Source organism: Mercurialis annua, linkage group LG6 (genome assembly GCF_937616625.2).
Source record: "Mercurialis annua linkage group LG6, ddMerAnnu1.2, whole genome shotgun sequence".
NCBI lineage: Eukaryota > Viridiplantae > Streptophyta > Magnoliopsida > Malpighiales > Euphorbiaceae > Mercurialis > Mercurialis annua.
The window spans coordinates 29,899,691-29,914,108 of NC_065575.1; the positions used below are offsets into that span (position 1 = coordinate 29,899,691).

Genomic DNA, 14,418 nt, shown 5'->3' on the forward strand with positions numbered 1-14,418 from the left:
ACATGAAGCACACACTTTGCCCTTTTCAAATTTAATATCCGGAAGACCAATCACAAGATCTCCTTTTCTCAAGTTGTCTACCAACTCCATGTTAGCATGGGCAAGCCTTCTATGCCAAAGCCAAGGCTCGTTCTTTGTGGACATAAGACATTTGAGACTCTTGTTAGAGGTTGAGTCTAAGTCAATTATATAAATATTTTCACTTCTTTCTCCTCTAAGGATGGTCTTGTTATCACTCACTTGAGTAATGTAACAAGCCTTACAGTCAAAGGTGACTCTTAAGCCACTATCACATAATTGACTTACACTCAACAAGTAATGCTTCAAACCATCAACTAAGAGAACATTTCTAATGCAAGATGATGAATTTGAAGTCTTACCAATCTTACCAATACCCACCACTTTTCCTTTTGCACTGTCACCAAAGGTTACATAGCCACCATCTTTTGATTGAAAGGTTGTGAATAGCTTTGAAGTTCCGGTCATGTGTCTTGAGCATCCACTATCCACAATCCAAGGTCGGTTTTCATTGATGGCTACTCCTTCACATAGCACCTTCCATTTGTATGCCCAACCTTCATGCAATAGAAACATCTAATGGTTGACTTAGCCCTTTTAGGCTTAGGTCTCCATGTTCTAGAATGATTTGAAGGAGCACCCTTTCCACAAGAGCAACATGTGCGAGGTGGTCTTGTGTTGGTGTGAGCATTCTTCCCCTTGGGGTTATGACTTCTAGGCTTAGCATTCTTGGGGATACTTGGTCTAGTTTCCTTAGCCTTAGCATGATGAGAATCAACATCCATCTTAGTCATAGAAGGACTAGAGGGTATTGTCTCCTTTATGAACTTTACATCTATAGAAGAAGATTGTTTTTAGATGGTTCTAGAGGGTGGAGATGATGAGTTACTAGCCACAAAACCCAAGCCTTCCTTAGAAGAAGAGGGTCTTTGGAAAGTCAACACCTCATCCCAGGATTGTTTTCCTTTTTGGAACTTAGTTAAGGAGGTTTTGTACTCAACAACTTCTTTTCTCAATTTTTCATTCTTTTCTTTCAAAGAGTTAAGAGAAGTGAGATTAGAATTGTTAAGTAGAGAAATTGATTTTTTTATAGATTCATTATGTAAATTCAAATTAACAATTTGTTTTTGAAATTCATTAATCTTAGCCTCAAGTAAGGAAAAATCTCCCTTGTTTTTCAATTTTTTTTTCTTATAGCTATTGACTTTCGTAGCCAAGGTTTTCATCATTTCCACCTTCTCATCCCCACTATCACTTTCATGATCATGGGTAGAGAAATCATCAATATAGGAAGAAGAGATAGAGGAGTCATTATGTACCTTGGTGGGAGAGGCTTCCTCTATGTTATCCATAAAACAAATGTTGACTCTTTCACTTTCATAGTCCTCATCCTCTTCACTAGAGTCATCCCATGTCACTTTGTGAGCCCTTTTCTTGACTTCCTTATCTTTCCTATGTGATCTTTGTGGGCTCTTCTCATTGTTGTTGTATTCATTTTTTATATGGCCTTTCTTGCCACACTCATAGAACTTCACATCCTCCTTCTTGAAGGGCCTCTTGTGAAATTCTCTCTTGCTCTTATCTTACTTTCTTTTGATGTAGTTGTTGTATCTCTTGGTGAACAAGGCCATTTTGTTGTCACTCCCATAATCTGAGTCCAACTCAAGAAGCTCATCATCACTAGAGTAGCTTGACTCCTTAGCTTCCTTTGCCTTGGTTTCTTTGGCCTTGGTCTCCTTGGCCTTTAAAGCTAGCACCTTTTTCTTTTCTTCTTTAGGCTCTTCCCTTTCAATGTACATTTCAAAGGTAAGAAGCTTACCAATTAGCTCATCGGTGTTGAGCTTTGTGAGATCATTTGCTTCCTCAATGGAAGTAACCTTGGACTCATAGAGACTCCTAGGCAAAGACCTCAAGATTTCGCTATTGACATCCGCCTTGGAGTAGTGCTTCCCATACTTTCTTAATGCCTCAACAATCTTAAGAAGTCGGTTGGTCATCTCGGTCACCTTCTCTCCGGCCTTGTGGAAGAACATCTCATAATCTTGATTTAGGAGTTGAATCTTTTTCAATTTCACTTCACTAGTTCGTTCATGATGATTCTCTAGAGTAACCCATATTTCTTTCGCGATTTTACAATGAAGAATTTTTCCTCCTTCTTCTCTAGAGAGTGCATGATAGAGAGTGGACATGCACTTGTTGTTCTTCAAGTAAGCAATCTCCTCAAGGATAGTCCAAGAATCTCTTGACTTATTTACATCAACACCATCAACAAGATTTGTAGGACACACCCATGGCTTCCTTATGCATTCCCATAGATTTACATTTTCACTATCAAGATATTTCTCCATCTTTTGCTTCCAATACGCATAATCGGTACCATAAAAGTATGGTCTTATGGAATTGTTAAGAAACCCTTCCTTTGCTTTTGGATCTTCGAACTCTTGCAATTAAGCACAACTAGAGCATCGAGGTTTGATAGCACTTGTAATCCAATAGGAACTAGAAGGGGGGGGTTGAATAGTTGCCACTAAAACTTTTTGCGGATTAAGAATTGATTGCAACTAATCTAATGGAGGTTGAGAAGGAAGAACACACAAGATTTATAGTGGTTCGGTGATTAACACATTCACCTACATCCACTTCCCTCAAACTAGAGGTTTCCACTAAACTTGGAGTTTTTACAAGTTCACTCCCAACTTAGGTTTTCAAAGGCTCAACCCAAACCAACAACTAACAACAACAACCTATAGTTTTAATAGGCAAAACTACAAAACAAACAACAACAATAATTTTTAGGGTTCACTCTTAAACCAACAAATTACAAAGGTTTTTTCACACAAGTTTTGAAGATTGCTTGAGAGGTTTGAAAGCTTTGGTTGTCCACCCTTTTCCATACACAATAGTATGATATATATAGGCGTCCAAACAATTCTTCATGTTACTCTTTTTGTGTGAAGCAAAAGAGTAACAAATCAGCTTTTTGAAATAGACTTGCCAGACAACGTTCGCGCTCGCCAACTATGGTTCGCGCCTGCGAACGGCTCCTTGGGGAAAGTCCTCAACGGTCCTCTGCTGAGGTGTCAGCACCTCGTTGGGTATGAAAGATGACCGTTGTAAATCAGTTTTTGGGACATTTAAACTTTGCGCCCGTGAATCCATGTTGGCGCCCGCGAACTCTAGTTCGCTCTCAATGCTTCAAAAGCTTGGCACTCGCGAGCTTCAGCCGCTTCCATGGCTGAGAAAGTTCGCACCTGCAAACTAAGGTTGGCGCCCGCCAACTTTCACTTGACAACTTTTTAATCGAAAAATTCGATTATCGCTAGAGATGTCTGATTTGCTTTCCGAGTGTTCCGGGGGGTTCCTACACACTTAATTAGAGTATTAGAACCTTCGGTGTTAATTGTCATGGTCAAAATATAAGAGATATTAAATCAATTAAGGTCCAACAGTATGTTCACTAAGTAAAAGAGAAATAAATAAATTGATACATGCATAATAGTACATGAATCACGTGCAATAAAATGGTTAGAGTTGGATGCAACTCTTTGGGGATGAGAGCTGTCATCACCCTGGCGCACAATTATGTAAAATACATTTTTGGCAATTAAGTGTTTCGAGAAAAATGTTTTGAAACGAACTCGCGAGTCACCTTGGGATAAATGTATTTATAAAGTTGATGAAATTCAAATGGTTTTGAAATTTTTACCGAAAGGTAGCTAAACAAATACTCTGTGACGATAGTGATGATTGAAGGACGATTGCATTGCAATGATCAGTTTTATGCTATTTGAATAACTGTGTTTTTTTAGAAATTAGTATTGGATATAAGGTTGTACTCGAGTTATTGTTATAATAAGTGTAATATGATTTTTGAGGTCGGATTGATAGGCTTACGTGTTAGCTTTTAATTTTTAATTTGAGGGTTGTTGGACTAAGCGATTTGGCTATGCTCTACGTGTGTGTTTACGTCGTGATATAAAAATTTTTTTTTTTTTACATACTTATTATTGTTTAAATGTTTTGGTTTACATGTCAACATCATTTTTTTGAGCAAAAGTATTTTCATGACGAATATTTTTCTATTATAAAAAAAGAATAAATTTATTTTTATCAAGTTTTATTTAAAGGAAATAAAATTTTGGCATTTAAATGATATTAAGATTTGTAAATTTGTTTATAGGTAAGGCTAATATGCAAATTGCAAATACAAAATTTTGTAGGAGTTTATAAACTGGAGGTTTTCCAATGGTAAAAGGATTTTGGTTTTTGTATATAAAGACAGGTATAAGATGTTAACGTCTTTAAAAGGTAAAAATATAAATATAATATTTTGTATTTTGGAGATTTTGTTTTCCTGTAAGTTCGACATGAGCATAACCAATGACCCATTTACTAGTGAATTTGATCTAGGTGATATCTTGATTCCAAGAGTTACATTTGGTGAAATGATCTCGAGAATTTGAGTTCGGTTCAGATTTTTGAGTTAGTTGATTCGATAATCGAGATGAGTAGGTTTCGACAATAAAGGTTGGTTGATTGATACTGTTGATTGTGAAATTTTGTTATTAAAAGTTGGATATCATTTTGTGTGGTTGTTGAACCTTTTGTGTGCAACATAAATTTGGTTTGTGCAACAAAATATTGGTGTGTATGTTGGTGTTTATTACGTTAGCTAACTTCGGGCTGCATCCTTTGTTGTGGTATGAGTGGAAGAATCTTCCTGAATGGGATGGTTTGTATGTAACTTGGAGATTTTGTTATCATAAGTTAAAATGGTATATTCTTTCGAATGTTAGCATATGAGTTGTGTTCTTGATTCGTTGAGGTTGATGGTCTTGTCGAGTTTAGTCCTTGTTGTTTGGATAACTCGATTCTTGTGATATTTTAAATGCTTTGATATGAGATACTCGGTGTTGAGTGGTTAAGTAAGTGGCAAAGGATGCATGATCTTTGTCAGTTGGGATTCAAAGGTTTCTGTTTTGGAGTGATAGATTTTTGGTACGGTATAAATTGCGATTCGAGTTTTGGATTTGTCCTTGAACTTTTTTAAGGTTGTTATGATAGCTGTTAGAACTCGAGCGAGTTTTTGTAACCTCCCTTGTGACCATGTTTAATGATTACTAGTTGAATAATCTTAGTTGTTCACATTTTGTGCAATCGAATAATCGCTTGGGGCCACTGTTATAATCAGAATTTTGCACTTATGTGGGTTGTGACCATTAAGTTGTTTACTTATATGAGTGGTAGTTTTGAGTTATCATTTGAGGAGCAACCTGTTAGGTTAGTGGTTACGCAAGTGCGTAGGTCATTAAGCAAGGTATTCCTATTATTTTAGTTTTGTTTGATTGCTTAGTTGAGGTAGGTTCTTAAGAGAAAGAGTTAGTTATGCAGAATGGTAAATATTGCTTTTCTTGGTTATCTTGGGTATCTTTTTTATGCGTTGTACATTGGGTATGTGCCTTTTGTTGAGTTTTTTTTGTAGTTTCATGTTATGTTTTACGGCGGTTGTTTTGTGGCTTAAATTTTAGGACGAATTTTATATAAGTTTGGGAGATTGTAATACCCCGTATTTTTACGGCTTGTTCCGATGATTTTTTCGATGTGTTCTGGTTTTGTCTTTAGGGGTTTGGATTCTTGAAACCATGGTTTGGTTTGCATAACCTTTGGTGTGTTGTTTTTATTAGGTTCTGAGATTTATCGAATGAGTGTTTATGTGTTTCTAGATGTGACATGCTTTAGTAAAATGTCCATATCTCCCTAATGCACCGTTGGATCGGGCTCCATTTTGGATTTGTCGTTCCTGAGAGAATTTGCTAAAAACTGGTCGGTTCAGATCTTTTTCTTTTTGTCGCAGGCGCTACGTGTCCGTATCTTGGGCGAGATGCGACACTGTATGGTTCGCTGTTTTTGTATAAATAGGCTTTTAACTCGATTTCTTCAGCCCCTCTTCACCCTATCAGACCTAGAACGACCCTTTACTCAAATAAACTCAATTTCTATCATTCCTTTATGATTCATGGTGGTTTTTAACAATTATTTGGTGATTGATTATCCGTTTCACGGAATCTACGCAATTCCTTCTTCGTATGATTCGTTGATGTGATTTGTGACTTTATTATTTCGGTCCAGACCCTTAACCTAGGGTTTATTATCTTTATTATCATATTCTTCATCACTATAAGGTATTGTCTTCATCCCTTTTGTATTGGGTTATTTTTGTTGATGTGTTATGCGTAGAATTGCATGATTTAGGGTGTTTTGAGGATTGAAACATTATGTTTGATGGTCCGAGTTTTATGATCTGATATATGTGTTTAGATTGGAGTTTATTATGATTATTTTCTGATGTGTAATGATTGGAATTGGTTTGGCATTGTTTAAGCGATGATTATGCGTTTTCAAACTTTTTGCGTTGTGGATTCGCTTAGCGATTTGTATATTATGTTAAATCTGATTTGGCATGATATTTTTATGTTTCTCACCTATATTTGTATTTGAATTTGGGATTTGAAATAAAGTTGTGATGTAAAATCTCTACGATTTGCGAAATTGTCAATTTTATGAAAGTTAAACGCTATGATTGCAAAATGGTTTACAAATGATATACCTACTGATATAATATATTCTAAGTGATGTTTTAAAGGTTTTAAATCAGTAGTAACATACTTTGGTTCATCGATTGTTGGTTTTGAGTCGTTCGGCTAGTTTAGACAATTTTCGGCAAAATTGCCATATTTGATTATTTGAGTGCTTTGGCTTAATTTTGCTTTTGATCAAATTGTTAATGGCCGGAAACTTTGTTCATAAAATGGTTCAAACATATTTAAAGTATGTTAGTCTTATTGTAGGTTGTGGTTAACATTGGTTAAATGGGATATAAGGCATGTAAGGTTTATATGGTTTGTTATGAGTTGATTAAATTATTTAGTTTCAAGTTGTTACTTGAAAGATGTTGAATCTTGTTGATTCCATTTAAGGTGATATAGTCAAGTGTACCCTTGGTGTTACTTGCCAAGTGTTGGTCATCTCCGATCTTTTGATTTCTCAGAGGTCTTTTTATGTTATCAGACTAGTTTACTGTTTTACTTTTTAGACCGCAGTAGAACTAATTGTCTCTTTTATTGTACTTTGTTTTGTCGTAGTGGTACGACTTTTATATTATTATACTTTGGTATGTTACATTGGATTATTTATTATATGAGGCATGTTTCATAGTTTCGAATTACTATTAAGTAATTATATTAGAACTGCTATATAAGTTGTTAGACTTAGGCTGAAGTATCGGTTGCCCCCGAGCATTGGTTTTCTTGCAGGTTATATTGAATATAAGGTTTTCCGCGAGGCCTTCTACGGGTTTCGGTACGACCATACCCATACCCTAGCGCCGGTCGCGATCCATGAAATTGGGTCGTGACAAAAAGGTGAGATGTTTGGATTTGTGTCGTACGTTTTAAACATTTGGATAGATTTATTAATGTTTTAAACGTTTGGATTTGTTTCGCAACGTTTCTAAAAGTTTTGCTTAAATTGCTAAAAAGGTGAAATGTTTGGATTTGTTTCGTAACTTTTGTAAATGTTTGGCTTAAATCGCTAAAAATGTGAAACGTTTGGATTTGTTTCATATCGTTTGTAAACATTTGGCTTAAATAGCTACAAAGGTGAAACGTTTGGTTTTTTTTGTAACGTTTGTATATGTTTGGCTTCAATCACTAAAAATGTGAAACTTTTGGATTTGTTTCTTAACGTTTTGAAACGTTTGGATATGTTTCGTAATGTTTAAAACGTTTGGATTGATTTCGTAACGTTTTAAACTTTTGGCTTAAAATGTTAAAAAGGTGAAACGTTTCGATTTGTTTCGTAACGTTTGTCAACGTTTGGCTTAAATCGCTTAAAAGGTGAAACGTTTGGATTTGTGTCTTACGTTTTAAACATTTGGATAGGTTTCTTGACGTTTTAAACGTTTGGATTTGTTTCGTAACGTTTCTAAAAGTTGGGCTTAAATTGCTAAAAAGGTGAAACGTTTGGATTTGTTTCGTAACGTTTGTAAACGTATGGCTTAAATCGCTAAAAATGTGAAACGTTTGGATTTGTTTCGTAACGTTTGTAAACGTTTGGCTTAAATAGCTACAAAGGTGAAACGTTTGGTTTTTTTTTGTAACGTTTGTATATGTTTGGCTTCAATCGCTAAAAATGTGAAACGTTTGGATTTGTTTCTTAACGTTTGAAACATTTACATTTGTTTCGTAATGTTTAAAACGTTTGGATTGATTTCTTAACGTTTTAAACTTTTGGCTTAAAATACTAAAAAGGTGAAACGTTTCAATTTGTTTCGTAACGTTTGTTAACGTTCGGCTTAACTCGCTAAAAAAGGTGACACGTTTGGATTTCTTTCGTAACGTTTTTGGTTTCGTAACGTTTGTAAACGTTTGTCTTAAATCGCTAAAAAAGGTGGAACGTTTGGATTTGTTTCTTAATCTTTTAAACGTTTGGATTAGTTTTGTAACGTTTTAAACTTTTGGCTTAAATCGCTAAAAAGGGGAAACGTTTGGATTTGTATTATAAAGTTTGTAAACATTTGGCTTAAATCACTAAAAATTTGAAACGTTTGACTTGGTTTCGTAACGTTTTAAATGTTTAGATTAGATCGCTAAAAAGGTGAAACGTTTGCATTTTTTCCGTAGCGGCTTAAATCGCTAAAAAGGTGAAAGGTTTGGATTTATTTCGTACCATATTAAACGTTTGGATTGGTTTTTTAACGTTTTAAACTTTTGGCTTATATCACTAAAAAGGTGAAACGTTTGGCTTTGTTTCGTAACGTTTTAAACGTTTGGATTCGTTTCGAAACGTTTGTAAACGTTTGGCATAAATTGCTAAAAAGGGGAAACGTTTGGATTTGTTTCGTAACGTTTGTAAACGTTTGGCTTAAATCTCTAAAAAGGTGAAATGTTTGGATTTGTTTCGTAACGTTTATAAACATTTGGCATCAATCGCTGATAAGGTGAAATGTTTGGATTTGCTTCGTAACGTTTGTAAAAGTTTTGATTAAATCGCTAAAAAGGGGAAAACTTTGAATTTATTTCTTAACATTTGGCTTAAATCGCTAAAAAGGCGAAACGTTTGGATTTGTTTCGTGACGTTTTAAGGGTTTGGCTTAAATCGCTAGAAAGGGGAAACGTTTGGATTTATTTCGTAACGTTAGTAAACATTTGGCTTAAATCTCTAAAAATGTGAAACGTTTGGATTTATTTCGTAACGTTTGTAAACTGTTGGCTTAAATTGCTAAAAAGGGGAAACGTTTGTAAACGTTTGGCTTAAATCGCTAAAAAGGGGAAACGTTTGGATTTGTTTAGTAACGTTTTAAACGTTTGGATTGGTTTTGTAACGTTTTAAACTTTTGGATTAAATCGCTAAAAAGGTAAAACGTTTGGTTTTGTTTCGTAACGCTTTAAACGTTTGGATTTCCTTCGTAACGTTAAAAATGTTTGGCTTAAATTTCTAAAAAGAGGAAACGTTTGGATTTGTTTCTAACATTTGTAAACATTTGGCTTAAATCGCTAAAAAGGTTAAATGTTTTGATTTGTTTCGTAACGTTCGTAACCGTTTGGCTTAAATCGCTAAAAATGTGAAACATTTGGATTTGTTTCGTAACGTTCGTAAACATTTGGCTCAAATTGCAAAAAATGCGAAACGTTTAGATTTGTTTCTTCACATTTGTAAAAGTTTGGCTTAAATTGCTAAAAAGGTGAAACATTTGGATTTCTTTCGCAATGTTTTAAACGTTTGAATTGGTTTCGTAATGTTTGTAAACAATTGGCTTAAATCTCTAAAAATGTGAAACGTTTGGATTTTGTGTTGTAACGTTTTAACCTTTTTGCTTAAATTGATAAAAAGGTGAAACTTTTGGATTTGTTTTGTAACGTTTGGCTTCAATCGCTAAAAAGGTGAAACTTCTTTTCTCGTTACGAAATAAATCCAAACGTTTCCCATTTTTAACAATTTAAGCCAAACGTTTACAAACGTTGAGAAACAAAAAGTGCAACGTTCTGATTTGCAACATTACGTTTTAAACGTTTGGATTTGTTTAGTAACGTTTTAAACGTTAGGCTTAAATCGCTAAAAATGTGAAACGTTTGGATTTGTTTTGTAATGTTTTTAACACTAGGATTTATTTCGGAACGTTTTAAACGTTTGGCTTAAATCACTAAAAAGGTGAAACGTTTAGATTTGTTTCGTAACGTTTTAAACGTTTAGCTTAAATCACAAAAAATATGAAACGTTTGGATTTGTTTCGTAACGTTTGTAAACGTTTGGCTTAAATTGCTAAAAAGGGGAAACGTTTGGTTTTGTTTCTTAACTTTTGTAAACAACATTTCACCTTTTAGCGATTTAAGTCAAACGTTTTGCTCAAATTGCTAAAAAGGTGAAACGTTTGGTTTTGTTTCGTAACGTTTGTAAACATTTGGCATAAATTGCTAAAAAGGGGAAACGTTTGGATTTGTTTCGTAACGTTTGTAAACGTTTGGTTTAAATCGCAAAAAAGACGAAACGTTTGTTTTTTTTCGTAATGTTTGTAACCGTTTGGCGTAAATTACTAAAAAGGGGAAACATTTGGATTTGTTTTGTAACGTTTGTAAACGTTTGGCTTAAATCGCTAAAAATGCGAAATGTTTGGATTTATTTCGTAATGTTTTAAACGTTTGGATTTTTTTCGTAACATTTTTTTAAATGTTTGGATTTGTTTCGTCACGTTTTAAACGTGTGGATTTATTTCGTAAAGTTTTAAACGTTTGGCTTAAATCGCTAAAAAGGTGAAACGTTTGGATTTGTTTCGTAACGTTATAAACGTTTGGATTTGTTTCGTAACGTTTGTAAATGTTTTGTAAACGTTTGTGTTAAACCTCTAATAAGGGGAAATGTTACGAAACAAAACCAAACGTTTACAAACTTTACGAAACAAATCCAAATGTTTCACTTTTTGAGGGATTTAAGCCAAGGATAAACTTTTGGATTGATTTCGTAACGTTTAAAACGTTTGGATTGGTTTTGTAACATTTGTAAATGTTTGGCTTAAATCACTAAAAAGGTTTAAAGCGTTCGATTTATTTCCAAACATTTTAAATGTTTGAATTCGTTTCGTTTGGCTTAAATCCTAAAAAGGCGAAACGTTTGGATTTGTTTCGTAACACTTGTAAACGTCTGGCATAAATCGTAACAAATGTGAAACATTTGGATTTGTTTCGTAATGTTTGTAAACGTTTGGCTTAAATTGCTAAAAAGGTTTAAAACGTTTGGATTTGTTTCCTAACGTTTTAAACGTTTGGATTTGTTTCGTTTTAAACGTTTGGAATTGTTTCGTTTGAATTGTTACATTTGTAAATGTTTGGCTTAAATCGCTAAAAAAGTGAAACGTTTGGATTTGTTTTGTAACGTTTTAAATATTTGGCTTAAATCGCTAAAAGAGTGAACGTTTGGATTTGTTTCGTAACGTTTGTAAACGTTTGGTTTAAATCGTTAAAAAAGTCTAATTGTTGGATTTTTTCGTAACGTTTGTAAACGTTTGGCTTAAATTGCTAAAAAGGGGAAACGTTTGGTTTTGTTTCATAACGTTTACAAACGTTTGGATTTGTTTCGTAAGGTTTGTAAATGTTTGGCTTAAATCGCTAAAAAGGTGAAACAATTGGATTTGTTTCGTAACGTTTGTAAACGTATGGCTTAAATTGCTAAAAAAGTAAAACGTCTAGATTGGTTTCGTAACGTTTGTAAACGTTTGGCTTAAATCGCTAAAAAGGTGAAACGTTTGGATTTGTTTCGTAACAACTTAATTGTTTGGATTAGTTTTATAACATTTGTAAACGTTTGGCTTCAATCATTAAAAGGTGAGATGTTTGGATTTGTGTCTTACGTTTTAAACATTTGGATAGGTTTCTTAACGTTTAAAACGTTTAGATTTGTTTCGTAACGTTTCTAAAAGTTGGGCTTAAATTGCTAAAAAGGTGAAACGTTTGGATTTATTTCATAACGTTTGTAAACATATGGCTTAAATCGATAAAAATGTGAAACGTTTGGATTTGTTTCGTAACGTTTGTAAACGTTTGGCTTAAATAGCTACAAAGGAGAAACGTTTGTTTTTTTTGTAACGTTTGTATATGTTTGGCTTCAATCGCTAAAAATGTGAAACTTTTGGATTTGTTTCTTAACATTTGAAACATTTAGATTTGTTTCGTAATGTTTAAAACGTTTGGATTAATTTCTTAACGTTTTAAACTTTTGGCTTAAAATGCTAAAAAGGTGAAACGTTTCGATTTGTTTCGTAACGTTTGTCAACGTTTGGCTTAAATCGCTAAAAAAGGTGAAACGTTTGGATTTCTTTCGTAGCGTTTTTGGTTTCGTAACGTTTGTAAACGTTTGTCTTAAATCGCTAAAAAAGGTGGAACATTTGGATTGGTTTCATAATGTTTTAAACGTTTGGATTAGTTTTAAACTTTTGGCTTAAATCGCTAAAAAGGGAAAACGTTTGGATTTGTATTATAATGTTTGTAAAGGTTTGGCTTAAATCGCTAAAAATTTGAAACGTTTGACTTGGTTTCGTAACGTTTTAAATGTTTAGATTAGATCGCTAAAAAGGTGAAACGTTTGCATTTTTTTCTTAGCGGCTTAAATCGCTAAAAAGGTGAAAAGTTTGGATTTGTTTCGTACCATATTAAACGTTTGGATTGGTTTTTTAACGTTTTAAACTTTTGGCTTATATCACTAAAAAGGTGAAATGTTTGGCTTTGTTTTGTAACGTTTTAAACGTTTGGATTCGTTTCGAAACGTTTGTAAACGTTTGGCATAAATTGCTAAAAAGGGGAAACGTTTGGATTTGTTTCGTAACGTTTGTAAACGTTTGGCTTAAATCTCTAAAAAGGTGAAATGTTTGGATTTGTTTCGTAACGTTTATAAACATTTGGCATCAATCGCTGAAAAGGTGAAATGTTTGGATTTGTTTCGTAACGTTTGTAAACGTTTGGCTTAAATCACTAAAAAGGGGAAACCTTTGCATTTGTTTCTTAACGTTTGTAAACGTTTGGCTTAATTCGCCAAAAAGGCAAAACGGTTGGATTTGTTTCTTGACGTTTAAGCATTTGGCTTAAATCGCTAGAAAGGGGAAACGTTTGGATTTATTTTGAACGTTAGTAAATATTTGGCTTAAATCACTAAAAATGTGAAACGTTTGGATTTATTTCGTAACATCTGTGATGGATACGCAGTTGACCCCAATACATATAGTCAAACAAGCGCAGCAGACAGTAGATACCAAACGACTGTCATTAGTCAGTAGACGCAGATCCTAACTGATATGATCTTTGGAATCCGGAAAGATTGGGATTGACCTAATCCCTATTTTCCAGCATGAGTCCGAATTAAACACAATCACAAGAAGATGACCTTGAGTCGATTACTTGGAGAGGATTCTATATAAATAGAACGAAGACAAAAGGTAAAACCCTAATTCATTCTCTTAAAGCTACGTCATTTATCTTTAAACCTTACAAGGTATCTGACTTAGGCATCGGAGTGTTGTCGGACACAACGTCCGACTCATTCTAACCTGTGTTTGTGATCTAAGGTTGACAAGAGAAGATCCTACCATTCGCATAACCATCATTTGGCGCCGTCTGTGGGAAACGATTGTTCTTTCCTAAATAAATCAATTTTGGTTCTACGAACTGAAACAAATTCATGGACAACCATGATGAACCACCACCACCTGGAGTCGGAGTTAGAAATAGAGAGATGGTCGGAGGTAACAACCCAACTCTGCTAGCAAGAACAGACGGGATAGTTTTTCCCCTTCACCCACCTCCGACGGGGACTGCGGGAACGACACGTCCTTTGAGGACAAGCTCTGGAATCCCAGTGTGAACTGGAGCCACAAGTGCGGGCATCACACCACCGGTTTCCATACCCGGATCAACAGCAAGATTAATGGGCAGAGGAGCGCAACTACCCGGAACTAATCAGGTATTTCCTCCTTGGAATTATTATACACCACAGAACATGTACTATCCATCGCCCATGTATAAACAAAAAACGGGACGAGCTGGCCGCAGACTTATAGCCTGTGGGGCAGCCAGTATCACGAGGGATATCAAAGACCCACCGCGCCAATTCCTTTTCCGTCCCTAGACGTAGAAGGAACTGTCGCCGCTACAACAGTTGGATACATTCCACCATATGTACCACCAGGAGCCCAGCTACCACCGCTCTATCATGAGGCGGTGATGAAGAGTTTTAACGAGTTCCAAGATAGGTTGATTGGGATCGCGAAGGAGAAGACAGTAGAGGCAAAAAAAGCACCGGCTCAGAGAAGGCAACAATCTGAACCAATCCCAAGAGGATGCGATAAAGATGCGCGGA

The 14,418-nt window shown here is 34.8% G+C and overlaps 1 protein-coding gene across 1 annotated transcript; it reads right to left on the reverse strand.

Moving 5' to 3' along the window:
* Positions 1-872: 872 nt before the first annotated feature.
* Positions 873-2,912, reverse strand: LOC126687721 (uncharacterized). Its single transcript, XM_050382277.1, has 5 exons — positions 2,834-2,912; positions 2,649-2,714; positions 1,606-2,458; positions 1,137-1,470; positions 873-1,043 (listed from the first exon to the last, which is right to left on the reverse strand). The coding sequence occupies exons 1-5, from the start codon at positions 2,910-2,912 to the stop codon at positions 873-875; spliced, it is 1,503 nt and encodes a 500-aa protein (XP_050238234.1).
* Positions 2,913-14,418: the final 11,506 nt, after the last annotated feature.

What these genes read in the sequence shown, in the direction of transcription:
- LOC126687721 (XM_050382277.1), bottom strand. Translation starts at nt 2,912, where the DNA reads ATGGAAAAGGGTGGACAACCAAAGCTTTCAAACCTCTCAAGCAATCTT. An exon ending in TGAAAAAACCTTTGTAATTT is followed by an intron (nt 2,715 to 2,833) that starts GTTGGTTTAAGA and finishes TGAAAACCTAAG; the next exon opens with TTGGGAGTGAACTTGTAAAA. An exon ending in ATGAATTTCAAAAACAAATT is followed by an intron (nt 1,044 to 1,136) that starts GTTAATTTGAAT and finishes TTGAAAGAAAAG; the next exon opens with AATGAAAAATTGAGAAAAGA.